We start from the raw sequence: 22,641 nt of genomic DNA, 5'->3' as shown, positions 1-22,641 counted from the left end.
CTCCTTCTCCAGTGAAGAGCATCAGATAATGCTCTTAACAAAAAGGCAGAGGCATTGAGTTTGAAAGAAACCCTGAGGACTTTCAAGAAAGCTGTGCTCATTATGCTTTTGAGCGCAGCAATCGGAAAGTTCAGATGGCGAGATAACATTTCTGCGGCTCCTGAGAGGTGTGGAGTTTCACTGAGAAGAATTTTGATTTCCACAGGCATTTCTATTATCCTGTCAAATGGCATGACATCAGTCATCCCTGACCAAACAAGGGCTGGATTGAGCTTTGTAGAAATGCTGCACACCTGTTAAAAAAATCCCATTTGGTGAGAAAATTAGAAGAGACACATTTCTAAAAGTCAGCAGAAAGTATTCTTGATATTTTCAGACAATGCAAAACAAACAGCAAACAAGAAAAACCTTTGAGAACAACTTTATCAGCACTGGGAAATAGTTATTAGGATACGAATCTCGGAGTTCCCCAGCTTGTAAGGCTACTGGGAACTCTAGTCCAAAATGTAATACTCCCAAAATCTGTATTTTGAAATTCTCATTGCAAAAAGTCCCAGCACAAGAGAAAAGTGGTGGCTCTATACATTCCTGCTGTTTCTTTCTTTTAAGAATGTAGTTCAGTTTCATGAACCCTAACATGTAAACCAGTAGGCCTGGGTTCAGTGGCCACATTTCCGAAGAAGGCCAAGAATAAATATTGTCTGTAACTCAGAATGCATCTACATCATGGAAAAAATGCGGTTTGATACCACTTGAACTGCCATGGATCAATGCAATGGAGTCATGGCAGTTGTAGTTTTGCAAAGCCTTTAGCCTTCTCTGTGAAAGAATGCTGATGGCTCATCAGACTACTACTCCCATGATTGTATAGCATTGAGCCATGGCAGTTCAAGTGGTGTCAAACGGCATTAATTCGATAGCATGGATGCACCCACAGAAGAATAATTACCACTCAGTATCAGTAATATTGAGCTGTATGGACCATAAATCTAACACAAACAGCTTCCTTACGTAATGTGTAATTAGGCGTTTGCTTATCTATGAAACAGCTGACCATCCAACATGTCACATATGCAAAACAAGACATGTGGCCAGGAAACAGCAGAGTGTTTTCAAGATGACAAAAGTTATTAAAGAAGAAAAGCAGATGAGCTAGGAGAGGCTACAATGGTTTGCTTTTGCTTAAGTCTAATAGGAAGGATACAATTCTGTCCCCTTTTCTCATGCCTTGCTGCTGAGTTAATGGAGTCCAAAATATTATTATTATTATTATTATTATTATTATTATTATTATTGACACAATGGCATAGTCTGACACAGCAAACAAGATAGATATGCTGGATTTCTTCAAGTCGAACACTTATCACAAGTCGAACACTTCCCAAGTGTCTAGGACTGTGTGATGTATTTTTGGATGATGTGTGCAGATCCCAGTAAGGTGGCCTTTTGCAGTTGGCAGATCGTAATTTTGTCAATGTCTATTGTTTCCAAATGCTGGCTGAGATCTTTTGGCATGGCACCCAATGTGCTGATCGCCACCGGGACCACCTGTACTGGTTTCTGCCAGAGTCTTTGAAGTTCAATTTTGAGGTCCTGATAGCGGCTGAGTTTTTCCTGTTGTTTTTCATCAATTCAACTGTCACCTGGGATGGCGACATCAATAATCCAAATCTTTTTTTTCCCCACAACTGTGATGTCTGGTGTGTTGTGTTCCAGAACTTTGTCAGTCTGGATTCGGAAGTCCCACAGTATCTTTGCGTGTTGTTGTTATTATTATTATTATTGCTTTGAACTTAGTTTGCAGTTAATGAAACATGTTGAGGACAAAGATGGGAGAATAAAACTGGAACATAACTTGGGCTTTCCCTGTCAAACTGAGATAGTGTTATACTGCATTAATTCTGCAGTGTAGATCCACTGCTCTGAAAGGTGATTCAGAACTATAGGAGACATTAACATATGTCTAAAAATGCAGAAATCAAGGGGTTTCACGTATACATGGGGCTTTTATGGTTATAGCTGTTTTTCCCACCGTTGCCAGCTTTGAATAACAAGGCGGCCTGTGCCTGGCCTTCTCTGGAGCGCAATATGCAGGGGCTGTGCTAAACCCGCAGCATTTGCTCATTCATCTTTGGACGGTGCCGTTCTAAATTTGTTATGATGGGCTGACTAATTGGGTCATATGGACACAAGCGAGTTGCTGACTGCTATGAGGGAAGCCCTGGCACTTTCCTAAAGTAGGCAAATGTTATTTCTAATTTTGACACGCATGCCTGCATGGGCATACATCTCCCTTGGTGTGTGTCTGATTGCCTTTCCTTTTTCCTGTGCTCGTTTTTTTGGAAACAGTTTGTTCTGCTGTGCTTTTGCAAAGTCAAGAAAGGCAGGAGGGATATGATACATGGGATCAAATCACTCATTTTGGACTGCAGGTCTCAAAATCTTGCAATCAGTATCACCACTTGCCATGTTGGTTGGATAATTCTGGTATGACATCAGTAGCCTATAGAAGGGAGGTATACGTGTGTTTTCTCTGCACACGAAAAATGTGATTGTGTCTGGCTGCACAAAAAAGAATTCCCCCCAAAGTGTGATCTGCAATTGGAAACTTCACAGAAATCTTTGTGTTTGTAAACGGCTTGGAGAAGACTTTGCATGTGAATGGGATTCCTCCCTAAACAATTTGCATCCCTATTTCCTTCATCCTCTTCCAGCTAGAAAATCACTTGTCAGCAAGAAAGGTATCCAGGTGCAAAGCGGAGAGGCAGGGAAGGAGGGAAGGCTTCAGAAAAAGCAACTTTCAAGGTCTTAATGCCTGCTTGGAATGAACAGTGCAAGTTTCCTGCAATTTCTCATTGCAAAGCAGGAAATGTGAATTTTCACTGGTTTGGCAATACATACGATCGGGGTGTTTTAGAAGATAAAGCAGCGGATCAGCTTGAGACTGATTTTTTCCTTCCAATCCTTCAAATGGCATTCATTAATTTTAGTGTTAAGATGGTGTCTTTCCCTCCATGGAACCCACAAACATAGCACCAATGCCTGGGTTCTGGGAAGCACAAGAAGGCAAACAAAATACAACAACAAAATGAAACAAAACTAATGGTCATAAAAAAGCTTGGCACTCTTTTTTATCCCAGACTTTACTGATTTTACAACATGCATTTGGACAAATGCCCAGTTCAGAGTCTATATGTCAGTCACGGTCTGCTGGGTATGATTGCCAGGATCCCAGCTTCCCCCCAGATCAAAAGTCTGCTTAGAAATGAACATTTCACACACTTTGTGCCTTTGGGGAAGTCGCACTGCCACTCAGAAATAAGCAAGTGGTGTATGAGAGAGAGAGGAGGGGGCTATTTGTGATATTTTGGAGCTATTATACAACAAACACAGAAGAAATGAATGCCCATATTTAACTCTTTCCTCCTCCTCCATCATCTACATCAGTGGTTCTCAACCTTTTTTTGATCAGTGGCCACTCGACCAGGGGCCACTTTGACCAGGGAACACTCTCCAACATTAGTACCAAAGGGATTACAAATTAGTTTTTGGTCAGTTTTAGATTCAATTTGGTTATTTGGGGTGCTAATTCAGAAAATTGCATTGGATAGACCACATCAGCTCTAGTTTCTGATACAGAACATATGCCATCCAGCAGTTGACATCTGCTTGCCCACAGAAAACCATATTTAATCATCTAGAGTTGATGTGGTCTATTCAATGCAATTTTCTGAATCAGCAACCCAATAACCCCAGGAACAGGCCTAAAAATGAAGACATCAAGACACCCCCACTTCCAGATGCCACATGGAACGGCTCCACTCATGGGGAGGGAGGAGGAGGAGAAGCAGCAGTCAGGAGGCTTGTTGTTGCACCTTTCATGGGTAGTTAGGCTCTCCCCTTCCGATATCTCCATAGTCTCGGGACTAGAAGAGTGTTTTGTGAGACCAGTTGCTCTCATTGCAACGATGTAGTAATGGTGAGCTGCGGACCATATTCAGTTCTTGGGGACGACTGGTGGTCCACGGACCACAGGTTGGGAACCACTGATCTACATACACTACTTAGATTCATGGAGCATATGAACATAAGAAGGGAGAAGGAGAAGGGAGAAGGAGAAAGAGGATGAGAAAGAATAAGGGAGGAAAGGAAGAGAAGGAGAACATGTTTGGCCAGGAGTTGCAACATGAAGAAAGAAAAAAAGGACCAGAAAGAAGTAAATCAGGAATTAAAAGAGAAAAGAATCACATGCCAATGAGCTTGGTAGGGAAAAGAATGGTACAGCCCACATTTACTTTAAATCAAAAAAGGAAGCTTCAAGCATGTGTTTATGGCAAAACATTGATCACTTCTCAAACCAATAGAGTAGGTTAGGAAGATGTGAAGAGAACTGGGAAGGTTAACAATGAGGTAGAAGCAATAAGCCCATAGTATCCAACTCAGCAACTCCAGAAGCGGCCAATACTATGGCAGCCTAGCATTTCCCAATTTTGATGACTTTTTTCCTTGCTTGTTATCAGCTGTAATTTGAAAGATTCAGAGAGTGGGAGAATGATGGAAAGCAAGGAGCCAGGTAGACCCTCTTGGAGAGTCTCCAACAACTGCTCTGTAATCCTTCACCCCTAAAAGGACAATGGGGCTCTGGTTCAAACACAGAAATGTCCTGTTCCTATGTTTTCATTTTCATGGGCATCCTGGTCCTTCACCCCAGTGAATGTGGAGGGCTGATTGTATATACAATGACATAGTAAAACGGTGTCCTATATATAAAATATTTAGACTTTCTAGCTGTGGATGGTTGAATCCATAGATGCAAAATCTATGGATATGGAAGACCTTTGGAGATGGTAACAATGAACATCTTCCTTTTAAAGGCAGCATTCTTCCTCTCCTTGTCCTAAAGCCCTGAAGAAAAGCTCCAGACTCTTTTTTTGTATCCTGCTTACAACAATCTTAGCCAGGGATTCTGGAAAATAGGATTGGCTCAATGCAGGTCATTGCTGTTGTTTCGGTCGGAGATGAACGTGATGCTCCAATCATGTCAAAAATGTGAAAGCTCTTAATTGATTGAAAACATCTTCTGCGGTTCTTCCAGTCAGTGTCTGTAAACCTTCAAGAGCAAACTCTCCAGCATTTCAGAGACAGTGTTTGTCAACGGAGCCCATTGATTCTTTCTATTACATTGCAAAGAGAGACCAATTACCAAGAGGAAAATAAAGTGTGCACTGATTAAAACGCCGTTGATGAGCAATTTTAGCAAAAGGTAGTGACTCGGATTTGAGCACAATGAACACTTACGAAGCACTTTTGTGCCTTTTGAACTGATAACCAGAGAAATTAGCATCGCCAAAGCCTGCCCTCTTGCCAAGTTCTCCCACTTAAGACTAATTTTAACAACAGAGGCCTTAGGGAAATGAAGCCACATATATTTTATTGCTCTGCAGAGGAAACAATGTTTGGCAAGACATGGGCATGAATATAGAATTTGGAAGTGGACCAAAACTTAACTATGTTTTGAGATGGAAGTGCTTCAGGGCTAGATAGTACATTCCTGAAACCCTGGTTTGGGCAATCCTTGGCTGTATCTCCACTGTCGAATAAATACCGTTTAACACCTCTTTAACTATAGCTATAGTTCAATAGAACTGAATACTGGGAATTGTAGTTTGGTAAGGCTAGAGACTTTATAAAACTACACCTCCGATGTTTCTATAGCACTGAACCATGGCAGTCAAAGTGGTGCCAGACTGTGTTAATTCCACAGTGCAGATGCACCCCTGCTTGAAATGAGCAGCCTGTTACTTTCCCATCCATTGTTTCTTCATTGCAAGTCTTATTGTTTCCACATTTTTCTAATTTAAAGCTAGGAAACATTATTTTTTGCATTACATCTTCTAGAATCCCTTTGTCTCTGGCCATATAGTTTGAAGCATTTTAGGAGAAGGAGTCTCCAAAATCTCTCTGTCCCAGCCAATCAGGAAACATGGGGAACACAGTAACATCACAGACCTGTGAAATCAGTTATATTTGGTGCATGACAGTGCTTGGAAATGACAAAGGGTTCCATAGTGGCTAAATGACACTTGGTACTCATCCAGGTTAATGAAGTCAATGCCGGTTAACACAGCTTTGAACCAAGTTAACCAAAGCCACGTGTTGCTCCAAATTTTCCCCCAGAGTCTGGAACAAACAGTGACCTTGGTGCCATGTAAAGAATTGGGTTACTTCTGAGACGGAACTGGCCACAACTTTTGACATGGACTAAGGTGGTCCAGGGACATGGGATGACATTCACCATCCTCTTCTGTTCTCTTTGTCACAGAGGCCAGGTAACATGACATGGGTCATGCCCGTTGCCTGTCACCTGGAGTGACACGAGCTGGAGTAACATGGTCATTGGGAAAAGGAGGGGGTAAAGAGGGGGCCATTTGTCCTCTACCCCACTGCATTGTTCTGGTGCCCCAACCAACATTACTCCAGGCTATCCACAACCAGCACAACCCATGTCAAACCCCAATGCTCAGGTTTAAGGATCTTACTTCCACAATGACCAAGGTGGTTTAAACTGTAGGAACATTTGGTATCTATAGCAGAGTAAGGTACAGCATAGCTAGTGCTCTATATGAGCTTATGGTAGGAAACAGGAGAGAAAAGATGCAAAAGATGTTCGCTGTGGTTTTTATTTTTATGTCTTTCTCACCCCGAGTTTTAACTTAATGTTCATGTGGTCTGCCCTTGTTTTTATTGTCTTCTTGTTTTATTTTGTAATGGATATTATTTACTGTATTGCTTATTGTATTGTGTTGTGCTGTTCTTTTATATGCTGTTTACATTGTATTGTTTTGGGCATGGCCCCATGTAAGCCGCCCCGAGTCCCCGTTGGGGAGATGGTGGTGGGGTATAAATAAAGTTTTATTATTATTATTATTATTATTAAGATGCTCTAAGAAAGGTAAGGACTAACTTCTGTTGCTACGGGTGGATATAAAAGTAAATAGATGAAAGAGAGTTACTTATGGTAGTGGAGACGCTAATGCTGACTCCCATGCCTCTGTAAAGCACACACACAGCTTTTATTGGCATATAACAACAAAATCACAACACAGGTATATATAACAAAAGGTAGTCACAGATGAAAAGAAAACATACTTAAAATTACTAATCTTAAGGATAAAATTTGCAACAGTCTCACAAAAGAATGCATCAGGGTTGCTCAAAAGATATGGGATTCCTGTAAAGCATCTTGAGGCAGAGAAGCCTCATAATGCTTCCTTCTCAAACAAAGAGTACTAAAGCACTAAAGACTTTTGGGAAGAAGAAGGAAGTTATCTCTACATGCACAAAAGAAAGAAAATATCTTGAGCCGCATAGATCTAAGAAACAGAGGTGGAAAACAAGATGGCAGGCTGAACCGCAGAGTTCTCTCTGTCCTTAATTGTTCTATATACAAGTGTTGATGCTTCTTCACTTCCAATGTAAACCATCCAGAAAATAAATGGTCAGTGTAGAACTGATTCAAACCAGTCCTTTGCTCTGAAGGCATTCCTCGCTTTTCCATGTCATAGTATAGCAGATAAATCTTGCAGTACGGAATGACTAGTCAAGTGAGTATCAGAACTGCAGAGAGGAATGTGCCTTCTTCCCAGGGTTAATTACTTTGGTTACTACTCTTCTTCACCTCATGCGATGAGGCCTTTTCACAAAGCACAGACACCCAGCTCAGCTTTACTAGGATGCCATAAATACCCGCAGTTTCTCACCCTGCTGTAAAAATTCCCCGTGGCAGATGAATGTCCCAAATAGGAATAAGCTTTGAGGACATCACCCTTGGATCCACAGAAGAAAGTGACACGCAAGAATGAAAGCTGTTATGCAATGAAGCACATGGCCACCCGCACCAATAATCTAGATTGTTCCTTAGAGTGAAATCTCTCCTATTGAAGGATATGCATTTACAAGAGTGACAAACAGCAGGTGTGGTGTGCAACTCTGGTTTGTTTGGATTTGCATTACAAAAACTGTGCACGACTTCTAACAAATAAGCATTTTCTGCAAGAGACGCTAGTCAGAATGAAGACCAAATTATCCACAGAAAGGACAAATTTGACTCGGTTATAAATACATTGTCTTCGTTTTGAAAGACACTATGAAGGAACAGTGCTTTATTTATTTACTTATTTTCTAAAAACTACATTTCCCAGGCAGCAATAGGCAGGGAGCACAATGAATGGGAAATTCTTGGAGTTGCAGCCCAAGAAGTCATTTTTCCAAGCTCTAGTCAAGAATATAAGAACCTATTGGGTACAAGCATATTTCCATCCCATATCTTTACCAATTGCTAGATTTTGTCTAAAAGGCATTACCTCTATAATATCAATAAAATGGATGCTGGAATTCTTGTGGGCGTAGAAAAACTGCATTATAAATGGGGACCCCGATTTTTAAAACTCAAAATTGGCAGGCAGGTGCTTATGCATTTTCCCTACTTGCTTGTACTTTCTCAGTGAAATATTCTTAAATATGAAAGACTTTTGCAAGTCCAGTGTTTATTTTGCCTGGACCTGCATTGCATGTAATGCAGTTTGAACTACAGTAGAGTCTCACTTATCCAACATAAACAGGCCGGCAGAAGGTTGGATAAGCGAATATGTTGGATAATAAGGAGGGATTAAGGAAAAGCCTATTAAACATCAAATTACATTATGATTTTACAAATTAAGCTCATCTCTGGAATCTGGGAGATGCCTTTTCTCCATTTTCAAGCCTAGGAACCTGTGTTGCTACTTTCTGATCATATGGCCAGCAAAATTGCTTGGAGTGTCTCTTGCCTTTTCCTGCCCGAAGCGGCATCTATTTACCTACTCACATTTGCATGTTTACAAACTCCTCGGTTGGCAGGGAAGCTAGGGCTGACAGATGGGAGCTCACTCCATCTCGCGGATTCAAACCACCAACCTTCAGGTCAGCAGTTCAGCAAGCACAAGGGTTTAACCCATTGCGCCACTGCAATGATTGCATTGTTCCCAGTGTACAGTGGCATAGAAAAATGATTCCCCTTTATATAAAATGGGAAAATCAAAATTCACTTTTAGGATTTTTAAAATATTTATATTCAAGCAGTGGATGTTGACTCTAGAAAGGCAGAATCTGTGAATATGGAGGAGGGCCAAATATATACAAAACCCTCTGCATGAATGGACAAAACTTTTAATTTTGCTTCCACGTCTCTTTAAAAGATCATGCTCCTCCCAACCCCATCCTAGTGATAAAGAAATTCATGAGTTTTATTAGGCTCTGATGACAAATGAACCAAACAAAAGTCTCATCTGTTCGGATTGGAGTGTTAAGTTCCTGTCTCCGGAAAATGCCTAATGGCAAACCATATTGACGGAGAGGCCGTCCTCCATTTGTATATGCATGAGTTTATTGCCTCGCTTCATGTTTTCTAGTTTATGAATTAGGACAACCACTGATTCAATAAATATTAGTATAATGAATACTGCCTTGGCAACACCGCGCTTGACATAAAACAATTACAAACAGATTACATAAGCCTCCCACAGCGGGACTCTTTGTCAATAAAACTACTATTGTTGCAGCAAACATAACACATTGTTTGGGAATTCAAAGGAAAGTGATGGATAAACACACCCACAGTGCATATAGCCCTGTACACATATGCATCTGTTTCCCCGTGTTCTAGCTTTTCCAACTCCAATTAGACACAGAAGTTGAGCTTTAGACTACAAGTCACTGGCAACAATATAATCTGCTTCAAAGTGCATCACAACTCTACTGCCTACATGTGCATTATGTGTTAGGGACACCTGTGCAACCTCAGAGTCATGCAACCTGGGAGATGGGGTGCATCTGCACTGTAGCTTTAATGCAGTTTGACACCACTTTAGTTGGGGATGTTGTGGTGAGCATGCAAAGCAGCATTCAGAAGTGTTGGTTAGCAGGGAATTGTAGTTCCCATGATAGTGCTTAACTCTGCTGCTTGATAGATCCGCATTACTGTACAGGACCATATAAAGTTATCTACAAATACTACTACTAATAATAATGAAATACTTAGTAATGTCAGTTGAACTGCTAGAAATGGACAGAAATTGAACCCTGGTTCTTCCTGAGATATTTGTATGTCCTCCATATAATGCTATTTCAAACTGTATTATATGGCAGTGTAGATGGGCCCCAATTGTCCCAGATAATCCTCGGTCTTTCCAGTTTTTCATATACTTTTAAAATATCAGTTTCTCCAACACTCTTCAACATCCTCAGTTTACATCTACTACATCTAATTAATGCATAGTGCTAAAATAGTTTGCACAGAGTATGCATTAAGGTAAAGGTAAAGGTTTTCCCCTGACATTGTCTAGTTGTTTCTGACTCTGGAGGTTGGTGCTCATCTTCATTTCTAAGCCAAAGAGCTGGCGTTGTCCATAGTCACCTCCAAGATCATGTGGCCAGCATGACTGCATGGAGTGCCATTACCTTCCCGCTGGAGCGGTACCTATTGATCTACTCACATTCGCATGTTTTTGAACTGTTAGGTTGGCAGAAGCTGGAGCTAACATCAGGAGCTCACCCTGCTCCCCAGATTCGAACCTCTGACCTTTTCGGTCAGCAAGTTCAGCAGCTCAGTGGTTTAACCCACTGCGCCACTGGGGGGCTCCTTTTATGCATTTACACAGTAGAATGAATGCAGCTTGATGGCCATTGAACTGCTATGGAATCATGGAAGCTGTAGTTTTATGTTTTTAGCCTTCGCTGCCAAAGAGTGCCAGTGCCTCACCAAACTACTTATCCCAGGATTTCATAGCATTGAGCCACGGCAGTTCCAGGGGTGTCAAACTGCATTACTTCTACAGTGTAGATGCACCCATGGGCGAGAAATGCAGTGAAGTTCCCATAACCTCCCTTAAGTCTTTTATGTATTATATATACTTGTGTACAGGTCATCCTTGTGTATATGTCGAGGGAATGTTTTGGGGCCAAAATTATCAATTTTGATGCAATCTGTGGATAAATTGAGGATAATTCTGCAAATAGGGAAAAGGTCGGAAGCAGGGTTGTTGTATGTTTTCCGGGCTGTCTGGCCATGTTCCAGAAGTATTCTCTCCTGATGTTTCGCTCACATCTATGGCAGGCATCCTCAGAGGTTGTGAGGTATGGAGAAACTAAGCAAGGAAGGTTTATATATATCTGTGGAAAGTCCAGGGTGAGAGAAAAACTCTTGTCAGTTGGAAGCCTGTGTGAATGTTGTAGTTAATCACCTTAATTAGCATTGAATAGCTTCATCTCCTGGCTTCTTCCTGCCTGGGGGCATCCTTTGTTCAGAGTCATTAGTCTGAGGATGCCTGCCATAGATGTGGGCAAAACGTCAGGAGAGAATACATCAGGAACATGGACATACAGCCCGGAAAACATGCAACAACCCTGTGATCCCGGCCATGAAAGCCTTCGACAACACAGATCGGAAGCAGCTTTGCAGTAGAGAAAGTAGAGGAGTCATTGCTTCTTTTGGGTTCTCCCGGGATAGACTTAGCCCTTTTCTTTTTGTTGCTCTACTCAGAGAAGGGGATGGTTCCTTCTTAAATAAAAATTAAGGTAGAGAAGGTAAGCCAAGCCCAGTTTTTAAGGGTCGATTTTGGGACTAAAAGAGATGTGAAACTGCAGGAATTCTACAGTGTGCAACCAGACCAATTTGAGCTTCCCTTTTTCAGTTTGGCACTCAGTTGCCTTTATGCCACTGCATAACTATCCTGAATTGGATAGAACAACGGTAAGCAAAATAGGGCTTTCCAGATGTGATTGTGTGTGTGTGTTTTAATCTCTATAATTCCCATCAACACCAGCAAGAAAGCCCAAGGTGAAAAATCAAATGGTGCTCAAAAACACATGGAAGAGCACAGCTTTCCACTGTCCGTGGATAGAAAAGATCTGGGATGAGAGCCACGTGAGGAGGCCGTGCGTCCTACTTTATGAGTGACAGATCTTTATTTGAAAGTGTTCTCTCTCGGGTGAAAGGTCCAGACACCATACAAAAGGAGAGCAGAGACCTGGAAGTTGTCCCTTCCCTATTAACAGCTGGACAGCAGGATGAGGAGGCAGAAAGGTCACTTCCCTGTTGTGTTCAGATGCATAAGATTTCTATCGGAAATAAAGTCATCTTTGCCGGTCTGGCATATACATTAGTACAAACAATTTTCATTAAATCCTTTGTTGTGTGTGTGTGAGAGAGAATCACAGTGTTGGAAGGGCTATCCAGTTCAACCCCCTTTTGCCAAGCAGAAATACACAATAAAAGCACTCCTGACAGATGGTCACTCAACTTCTGATTTAAAACCTTTAGAGAAGGAGGCTCCACCACATTCCCAAGCAGTATATTCCAATGTCCAACAGCTGGAGCATTGAGAGGTTCTTCCTGTTATTTAAGTGGAATCTCTTTGAATCTATTGCTTCATTGTTTTCTAGTCTTTAGAGCAACATACCCAGGTTCCCATGCCATTCCTCATGGGGATTGTTTTCCAGACCTTTGATCATTTTGCTCACCCTTCTTTGGAAACGTTTCAACTTCTCAATATCCTTCCTGAATTGCTTTGGATGTAGTGTTCCAGGTGAGGCCTGGCCCAAGCAGGAGAACTCTACTGGTGGATGAATGGCATAAGCACTTTGCATTGTTTTAAACTTGTATATTGTATTTTATGACTATTTTATGACTGTTTTAACTGTTTTAATTGTTTTAGTTTATTGTATATCAGTGTAACAGCATCAATTACCACTTGTAAGCCGCCCTGAGTCCCCTCGGGTGAGAAGGGCGGGGTTTAAATAATTGAAATAAATAAATAAATAAATAAATAAATAAATAAATACTATGATTTCCCACAATATAGACACTTGATACAGTCTAAAACTTCACTATGATGCAGTCTAGATTGGTGCAGCAATGTTACCATTGCTACGATAATAAATCACAGTCATGACATTATGGTGATGTGTCTGATGCAGGATATCTGCCGTGCTTGTCAATGATTTTTCAAATATTTTCAAATATTTGGTCTAGCCTTAGCTCTTGGGGTGAATCAACTCCATGGTTTATTTGGGTTTTTTTCGTGTCAGGAGCAACTTGAGTCGCTTCTGGAGTGAGAGAATTGGCCGTCTGCAAGGACGTTGCCCAGGTGATGCCCGGATGTTTTTTGATGTTTTTACCATCCTTGTGGGAGGCTTCTCTCATGTCCCCGCATGGAGCTGGAGCTGATAGAGGGAGCTCATCCGCAGTCTCCCCGGGTGGGATTCGAACCTGACAGCTTTCAGGTCAGCAACCCAACCTTCAAGTCACTTAGTCCACTATGCCATCTGGGTGCTCCATGGTGACACATGGAACTGATTTGGGTTAAAGCAGGCCAAGGCTACTTAACACAGACATGAACCAGATTAACAACAGTCCTGGTTAACCTGATTTTTTAAAAAGAATCCAATGAAAGTTACAACTTTGAACACTTTCAGATAAAGAGTTGTGCCACTTCCTGTGTTTGTTTACACCATCATCCTGCTTTTGCCAGGCTTGTGCAGACCAGAAGCAGGGATGGCACCTACTTTGCCCCCTTCATTTTGGGCATTGCAGTGGCCATTGGGCAAAACAATGGCCCTGGTCTCCACTCGGTGCCTGGAGTGAAACTAGCAAGTGTATTGAAGCATTCAGAGATGAGAAGGAGGGGAAGGAGTGGGCAATCCCAAGTGCCCCTTCTCCTATTGACCCTTACAGGTTGAGAGAGCTGGGTATGTTTGGCTTGGAAAAAAGAAGGCTAAGGGAGGACATGAAAGCCATGTTTAAACATTTGAAAGGATGTCACATTGAGGTGGGCCCAAGCTTGTTTTCTGCTGTTCTGGAGACTAGGACATAGTGGAACAATAGATTCAAATTTCAGGAAAGAAGATTCCACTTAAACATTAGGGGAAAAAACTTCCTACTGCTTTTTGGCAGCGTACAGTCTGGTGGAGTCTCCTTCTCTGGAGATTTTTAAGCAGAGGCTGGATGGTTGTCTGTCAAAGGTTGGACTGGATGATTCTTTGATCTCTTCCAGTTTTTAGAGTAGTAGAAAACAAACTGGCTCCATCTTCACAGCAATTGAAGGGAGATCTTGACAAGCTGGAATGTGTCCAGAGGAGGGCAACTAAAATGATCAAGAATCTGGAGAACAAGCCCTATGAGGAGTGGCTTAAAGACTTGGGCATGTTTGGACTGCAGAAGAGAAGGCTGAGAGGAGATATGATGAGGGCCATAGGGCAGAGAGAGCAAGCTTATTTTTTGCTGCTATGGAGACTAGGATGTGGAGCAATGGCTTCAAGCTACAGGAAAGGAGATTCCGCCTGAACATTAGGAAGAGCTTCCCAACTGTGAGAGCTGTTCAACACTGGAACTCTCTGCCCCAGAGTGTAGTGGAGGCTTTTTCATTGGAGTGTTTTAAACAGAGGCTGGATGGCCATCTCTCGGGTGTGCTTTGAATGTGATTTTCCTGCTTCTTGGCGAAATGGGGGTGGACTGGATGATCCACAGGGTCTCTTCCAACTCTAGGATTCTATGATTCCATATGACATCCCTGCAAGTATTTGAACATGGCTATCACAGAACCATCAAGCCGGAAAAGACCACAAAGGCCATCCAGTCCAAGCATCTTTTGTCATGCAGCAGGACACAATTCAAGCCCTCATGACAGATGGCCATCCAGCTTCTGCTTAAAACCATCCCGAGAATGCAGCTTATTTCTTCTTCTTGCCATGTCTGAGTGTCGAATGTAAGGTATAAGGTAATTTCCAATGAGTGTAAAGGGATTAACACCTTCCTTCTACTTAACTCAGAACTCTTTCTTTTCCTTCTCTGAAAACCCACAGATTCTGAGACACGGGGAAGAAACCCTGAGACATATCAAGTCTATTCCCACCCACTCCCTTTTGCAAATAGATTTTGTGTCACATTACATTTCATTCTATTATATAAAAGCACCTCAAGTGAGCATTCTGTTGTATTTCATCTAAACCCCCAATTAGTGTGAGAGAACAGTGCGGATAAAATTATTTGAGTTATGATTGTAGGTCTTGAAGGAATGTCAATTTTGAAGGAAAAGGCATCTTTGTATATTTTTTTTTTAAAAAAAGTAATGGCATTAAATACTTCCCTCTATATTATCCTCGTATATAGTGTTGCTGGTGAAGACAAAATCCCAAGTTCGGTGATTATAACATGATCTTTTGGCCTGCAGCGAACGGATTCAAAACCATGCCCAGCAATTACATAGAGGACTTTCTTAAGCACAGGGTACGGTCTCGGGCATGAAAAATCCAATTTATTAGATGTTAAAATATACATCGGGTCCCATGCCCTCTGTAGCAGGAAATCAGTAATTTAATTTTAAATTAATTTATTGTGAAATCAAGGCAGCATTTGAAAGGTAGTGGTTAATGTGAACATGACAGGCTGAGAACATTTATACCACACCCCAATTACTTAAGCAAAGCAGGTAGTTTTCCTTTGTCTTTGATATTAGTTCAGTCTGAAATGAAACATATTTCTCTGCTTCTCTTTTTGCTGTTTCCCACGGCGAGTTAACGGCACAATTGAGGCAGGGGGGCTAATAAACTGGGATATGAAAAGCATTGGGGGGTTGTCCATATATGTATCTTTAAAAATATATTAGGCTTCTGTAATGAAATATAAGGAGGAGGGAAATACAAAGAGCTGAAAACAATAATTGTTTTAAAAGCCTCTTTTCCTTGTAATTGCTTTTTAACCAGCAGGAAAGTCTCGCCTTTGCAAATCTTTAAAAAACCAGACAAAACTTTATGAATGTTTTAGTACCAAAGGAAAGTTAAAAGACAGATTTATGGCTAAGCAATTCCAGAGGAGAGAGCATCAAGACCTGGGCATGGAGAGCCCATAAATTTGTTTGGAGAGGGTGACTTTGGTTCTGAGTGTCTTCAAGCCCTTTCCGACTTATGGCAGTGGTTCTCAACCTGTGGGTCCCCAGGGGATTTGGCCTACAACTCCCAGAAATCCCAACCGTTGTTTACCAGCTGTTAGGATTTCTGGGAGTTGAAGGCCAAACCATCTGGGGACCCACAGGTTGAGAACCAGTGGACTTATGGGGACTCTATAACGTGGTTTTCCTGGCAAGATCAGTTCAGAGCTGGTTTGCCATTGCCTTCCTTTGAGGCTGAGAGAGAGTGACTTGCTCAAGATCACCCAGTGGGTTTCCATGGCTGAGCAGGGATTCGAACCCCGGTCTGCAGAGTTATGTTGCATTCCTGACCCTAAGAGCTGTTCAACAGTGGAACTCTCTGCCTTGGAGTCTGGTGGAAGCTCTTTCTTTGGAGGCTTTTAAACAGAGGCTGGGTGGCCATCTACCAGGAGTGCTTTCATTGTGTTTTCCCTGCATGGCAGGGGGTTTATAGAGTTGGAAGAGATCACATGGGCCATCTAGTTGGACTATGATCTATGATCTACACTGTAAAATTAATGCAGTCTGACACCACTTTAACTGTTCATCGCTACAGAATCATGGGAGTTCTAGTATTACAAAGTCTTTTAGCCTTCTTTGCCAAAGAGTGCTGGTGCCCCACCAGCCCGCAAAACTCACAACAACCCATTGATTCCAGCCATGAAAGCCTTTGACAACACAGAATCAGAGCCCTTTAAAAAGGATATTTCTGGTAAGTGTAGACATAGCCATGGTAAACAGCGTAATCTAAAAGAAACCAGAAGTTTTCCAAAGAATTGTTCACAGCAGTGCCGAATCTGGAGATCCTGAGAAAATGCATTGGAAATTATTGTATGTCTTGGATTCTAAGATGCACTTTCCTCCATGTATACCTCTCTAAAAACAGAGTGTGTCTTAGAATTGCAGGTGTGTCTTGGCTATTCTGTTGTTGTTGTTGTTGCTGTTGTTGTTGTTGGTAGTGAACTTACAATCGATGTCCTCTTAGAATCAAAGGAATGCGGTATTCTAAAAATGCTGCGACGCTATGCACTTGCAGTGTTGTTCTCCAGCTTTTCTCGCCCTGAGGTATGACTTCAATGCATGTATTATAGCCAAATGTGTTTCCTTTTTGCACCGACGTGTGTGCTTGTGTGTGCTTGTGGTATCCTTGACTTCCAAAGAGAAAGGGATATATACCTCTAGGATTATTTCCACCAGGACAGACAGCAGCCACCGATGGGGCAGCGCTACAGAAGCCCAGCCGTTCGGAGCCAGGCCTCTGAGATTTGCGAAGAGTTAAGTGAGTTGAACACAGACAAACAGACGAAAACCGACCCTCCGCTCCCATCCGTAGGGCAGGAAGAGGTAACGCCTCGACGCGTGGTGCCAGCTGCCTGCCTTTTGCATGCCGTCTATTGCCTGAGCTCAGCCATGCATGGAGCCGAAGAGGGGTGCTCAATGGGGTGCTGCATGTGGATCATTTTATTCCCAACTAACCTTGTCTGTGTTGAAAATTGTTAATGCGGACTAACCACTGTAATTATGAGAAGTACTGAAATATGTGAAAAAAATGATGAAAAATGTATAGGGAACCCACACGGCATTGGAGAGTCAAATTCAAGAGTCTGAAAAACAGTATTGATACTACAGAATGCCAAGTGTATGTGTAAGAATTGAGTCCTGAGAAATTATCCATTTAGCCTGAGGTGGGGGCTTTGCATTAAGTATAGAATGGAATATCTCATAACAATTGGAAGAGAGGAACTCCTGTTTTCATCTTGATGCAGATATATAATGACATAGCTATCTGCATCTATAAGAACCAGAATCTGGTGTAATGTTGGGCTATGACTTGAGACCAGAGTTCGATACAAACACTCCTGCTAAGAATACCTTGCAATCGGCTGGATCTACACTATCATATAATCCCGTTTCTGAATGCAAATTATGTGCTTTGAACTGGATTATATGTGTCTACATTGTACATAATGCTACACAAAGCAGATAATCTGGATTGCGAAACTTGATTACATGGCAGTGTAGATGGGGCCATAGGTTCACCTTAGGGTTAGAAACAACTTGAAGTCACCCAACAGCATCTCTCTATGTATCTAAGGCCCCTTCTACACTGCCATATAAAATCCAGATTATCTGTTTTGAACTGGATTACATTGGCAGTGTAGACTCAGGCCCTTCTAAACCGCCATTTAAAATCCAGGTTATCTGCTTTGAACTGGAATATATAGGAACATAGACTCAGATAATTCAAAGCAAATAATATGGATTATCTGATTTCATAATCTGGATTATATGGCAGAGTAGAATGGGCAGTTGTTTAAACCAGATGATAGAAAATTCAGAATTCTGGATACTACTTCCAGAATAGTGGTTATGCTTGAGAGCTGTTGTTCAAAATAAATGTTTTTGGAGGTTTTGTTTCAGTACAATTGAACATAGTCAACATTTGCAATGGTGGCATCCTACATGCCTGTCATAGATGTGAGTGAAACATCAGGAGAGGAACATGGTCATACAGCCCGGAAAACTCACAACCCATTTCTGCTAGACTTCCATAGTTTGACTGTCTAGATCAGGGGTTCTCAAATTTTTAATCCAAGGGCCGGTCCACAATCCTTCAGACTGTTGAGGGGCCGGATTATCATTTGAAAAATAAATACAAACAAATTCCGATGCACACTGCACATGTCTTATTTGTAGTGCAAAAACAACAACAAGAACAATGAAAGAACAATACAATATTTAAAAATAAAAACAATTTTAACCCAACATACATTTATCAGGATTTCAATGGGAAGTGTGCTCCTGCTTCTGGCCAATGAGATAGTCAAGTTAATTAGGATTGTTGTTGTTGTTGTTGTTGTTGTTGTTTGTGTGCCTTCAAGTCATTTCAGACTTTGGGCGAGCCTAAGTCTAAAATGTATGTATTTATTATTTATTTATTTACTGCATTTATTTACTACATTTGTATCACACCTTTCTCACTCCAAAGGGGACTCAGAGTGGCTTACAAATTATATGTACATACAATATATTATATTATTAGCATAGCACAATATTAGCATTATATATTACTATATTGAACTATACCACTATACTGTAATATTATTAGTAATATTATATGTAATATAGAATATATAATTAATATTATTATATGGTATTATTATTAGTGTTATATTGTAGTACATTATAATATTATTATCAATATTATATGTATATACAATATATTATATTATAAAACTGAGGGGGGGTGGCAGGTAAATGGCCTCAGAGAGCCGCATCCAGCCCCCGGGCCTTAGTTTGGGCACCCCTGGTCTAGACGTGTGCCATTTTAATGTAAAAAAGAAAAAGAAAAGAAAATTTCCCCAAAGAATGTCGGCAACATCAGACAATCAAGGACCATCTATTGAGGTTCATAGTTGAAGAGTCCACTGAAAATAGATGAGGACAATTGGGGAGGGGGATGGACACTAACCCACCCCCTTATTCCAGTCTCCTCACTGATAAGCTGAGGTTGCAATGCCTCTCTTCCTTTAGGGAAACTTTCAGTTATGATTATGCAGTGATTCCCCAACTCTGATCCGATAGCTGTTTTGGACTTCATCCCCAAGAAGCCTCAGTTGCTTTGGCCAAGGATTCTGGGAGCTAAAATCCAAAAACAGCCAGAAGATCAGAGTTTGGGAAACAATGTGAACTAAATAACCAGCTCATGGGGGATTTCACAGCACATATTTGGTTAGATTGCCAAAAGTGGCCAGTCACATATTTCAATGTTTGGAGGGCCTCCAAGTTGCTACTGGGCTATGCAGAGGAGTATCTCCCATAGCTGGCCACACATGCTATTATTTTAACTGAACATTCCAATGATTCCAGCCATGAAAACCTTCAACATCACATTTTCCTATGATAATTAAAATGACATGGTGATAGGAAGCTGCAGCAACAACAAATGCTTTGCCTTCCCCCACCTCTAAAGGAATCCACCCCAGAAGACAAATGCTCAAAAGACAATTAGATTCTATTTGTGACTGTCTAAGAGGAGATCAAAGACCATGATGGCACAATTCCATGAGACACTGGAAATGTGGCAGGAGTTCACATGAGGTGATGAATGCCAACATGAAAGACCAGGGCCCAAAGGGTGCTATTTTTGAAGACAGAGCTCTCTGTGAGTCAGTGTGTACCATTGTGATGTGACTAAGGTCTATGGGCCAAGTGCAAAAAGAAAATGCCGTCATTGTCTGGTGACCACCTCAGAAAAATGTGGCTACACAGCATAAAGCAAATAGTTTGTAATGAACTATTTCATCAGTAGTCCATCCAAAATGCTGTAATGGCACCAGATCACACCTAATCTTTGGAGCTAAGCTCAACAACCTGGGTTGGTACCTTAATAATAATAATAATAATAATAATAATAATAATAATAATAATTATAATTATTATTATTATTATTATTATTATTATTATTATTATTACATCATTTCTACCCTGCACTTCTCACCCATCAGGGGACTCAGGGCGGCTTACAATATACATCAGAAACACAGTTTACATCAGATTAAAAGTCTTCGAAGATTAAAAAATTACAATAAAAATTAAAATATAAATTAAAAACCTGCATAATTGTACATTTAAATATACATTTCAGGCACCTTATGAGGAGATCACAAATGCCAAGTGCTGTAGGCAGACCTCTGTCAATCCCATAAATTTCATAGAGTTTTCATAGAAAGAAAGAGATGCCTTTGTCTTTCTCTTCCTCTGAAATATAGCCTTCGGCAATGGTATTCATTGGTGGCCTCCCATCCATGTCCTAGCCAGGGCTGACCCTACTTAGCATCCACGATCAAATGGGATCTGGTTTTATCTGGGTGTTTAGGCACTCTTATTATATACAGTTACATAGAAATGATGTTGGTCATTTCATTGGCCAAAAACACTAGAATGTGTAATCAAATTGCTTCTTGCTCGGCTATTGGATTCAAGTACTGTGTGCCCACACTTTTCTTCTTTTCACCCTAAACAAAAAAAGGTCCAGAGACTTAATTTTGTTTTTAGGGACAGTTGACAATCTGGAGAAAAGGGCCAAAGAACCTGATTGTGAGTCATGATGAATCACAAGTCCTGTTCTATTTTCTGATAATTCCACAAATACTCCGTCCCCACTTATTACCCCTCAAATATCTCTTTTTACATAGATGGGTTTTACATGGATCCTATTCCTTGCAGCACATTGTTTCTTTCGGAATGGCTTCACTTCTGGCTTCTTCTTGCATCCATTCTTGTAGCCTCCCTTCTCTGCTGATTTCTGCAAATATTATAACCTTTCCTTTTGTCACTATTTGGTTCTCAGGTTGGGATGTTCTACCACTGCTGCTTGCATAATTATCTCTTTACCTCCTGAATTAATGCAACCCTGTTTTCTTTTCCTGTTGGAGCCTTGGCTTCTGCTTTCCCAAAAACTGTTCCCAGGAAACCTTACCTTGGACAAGATATGCTATCACTTTTTTCTTTGTTCTGTTGGAGTTTCTTGGAAGAGAATGCATTTATTTCTTGTGTTAATCCACCTTTTCCTCTTATAGCTGGCCAACATAAAAAGCTAAAACGAAAGTTTTTTGGTCTCTATGTTAGTCCAGAAAAATCAAAGGAGGTCCACTGTAATTGGGACTGACAATGCGATGTAGCCCATAATCTTCTCGTGATGCTAATTATTTCTATTGTGGGGTGTTGGGAACTTGTCCAACCAACAAATATAACAAATAGTTATTCTTAAAGGCCATTTGTAGCATGCTCTTTCCTTTTGTAATGATCTTTAGGTGTCAAGTGAAACATGTGAACAATTTCTTCCTGTCCTTCTACTCATCCTCTTCCCATCTGGCTGAATCATTCATTTCTGGCCTTGTTTATTTAATTTTTCAAAGGGGGGTGGGGGTGGGTGGGACAGCAACACTTCCGCTTAGAAGAGCCTGAGTAATGTTCTTCTCACCTTTGCCCCATCTCTTTCTCTCCCATTAGAAATTTGATGAAATCAGCCTGTCGGAAGGAAGCACAGTGGATTTGGCAATCCCCCCAGATCTTCTGGAACAGATGCCCGAACTGGCAGAAGAGATGATGGAACCCGAAGGATGCTTCCCAGAACGTAAGGACTGAGCTTCTCCAACTTCTTTTTCTTAACCAGACCAAACCAGAAACATGTCCCATCGCTGATGGTGAGATCAGACATATGGAAGACTGGGCTGTCATGTTCCTATAGCTTGGAAGTTACTAGCCAATAGACTCAATAGAACCAAATTACAAGAAAGGAAGTTCTGAGTAACCATGAGAAAGAAGATTCTCATAGTAGAGTTCCTTGACAATGGAATAACCTAGGTGGACTTTCCTTCATTTGAGGTTTCTAAGAAGTTGGATGGTGACCCTCCGACATTTCACAGATGAGAACTAGGAAGCAATATCACTTGTTGTCAAGTTGTTATATGCTTTTACATTGTGACTCTAAGGCAACCCTTTCATAATATTTTCTGGAGCTGAGAGAGTGTGCCTTGTCCAAGGTCATCCAGTAGGTTTCCATGGCCAAGGAGAGAATCGAACCTTTGTCTACAGAGTCTTAGTCCAATGCGCTAACCACAGGAACAGAGTGCGA

At 41.2% G+C, this 22,641-nt stretch overlaps 1 protein-coding gene across 7 annotated transcripts in view; it reads left to right on the top strand.

Annotated features, from left to right (window-relative positions):
• The window catches only part of scn5a (sodium voltage-gated channel alpha subunit 5), a 329,714-nt gene that overhangs the window by 246,286 nt on the left and 60,787 nt on the right, over positions 1 to 22,641 (top strand). For 6 of the 7 annotated variants that reach the window (XM_062957812.1, XM_062957809.1, XM_062957815.1 and 3 more), the window contains 2 exons: positions 17,199 to 17,345; positions 22,017 to 22,140. In XM_062957812.1, coding sequence (XP_062813882.1) covers positions 17,199 to 17,345; positions 22,017 to 22,140 — 271 coding nt within the window. The remainder of the gene's footprint in view (positions 1 to 17,198; positions 17,346 to 22,016; positions 22,141 to 22,641) is intronic. The other variant, XM_062957813.1, reaches the window with a different exon arrangement.

This window comes from Anolis carolinensis, chromosome 6 (genome assembly GCF_035594765.1).
Source record: "Anolis carolinensis isolate JA03-04 chromosome 6, rAnoCar3.1.pri, whole genome shotgun sequence".
NCBI classification, from domain to species: domain Eukaryota; kingdom Metazoa; phylum Chordata; class Lepidosauria; order Squamata; family Dactyloidae; genus Anolis; species Anolis carolinensis.
Note: the sequence above shows the minus strand (reverse complement) of the source record. Positions and strands in the feature narration are given on the sequence as shown.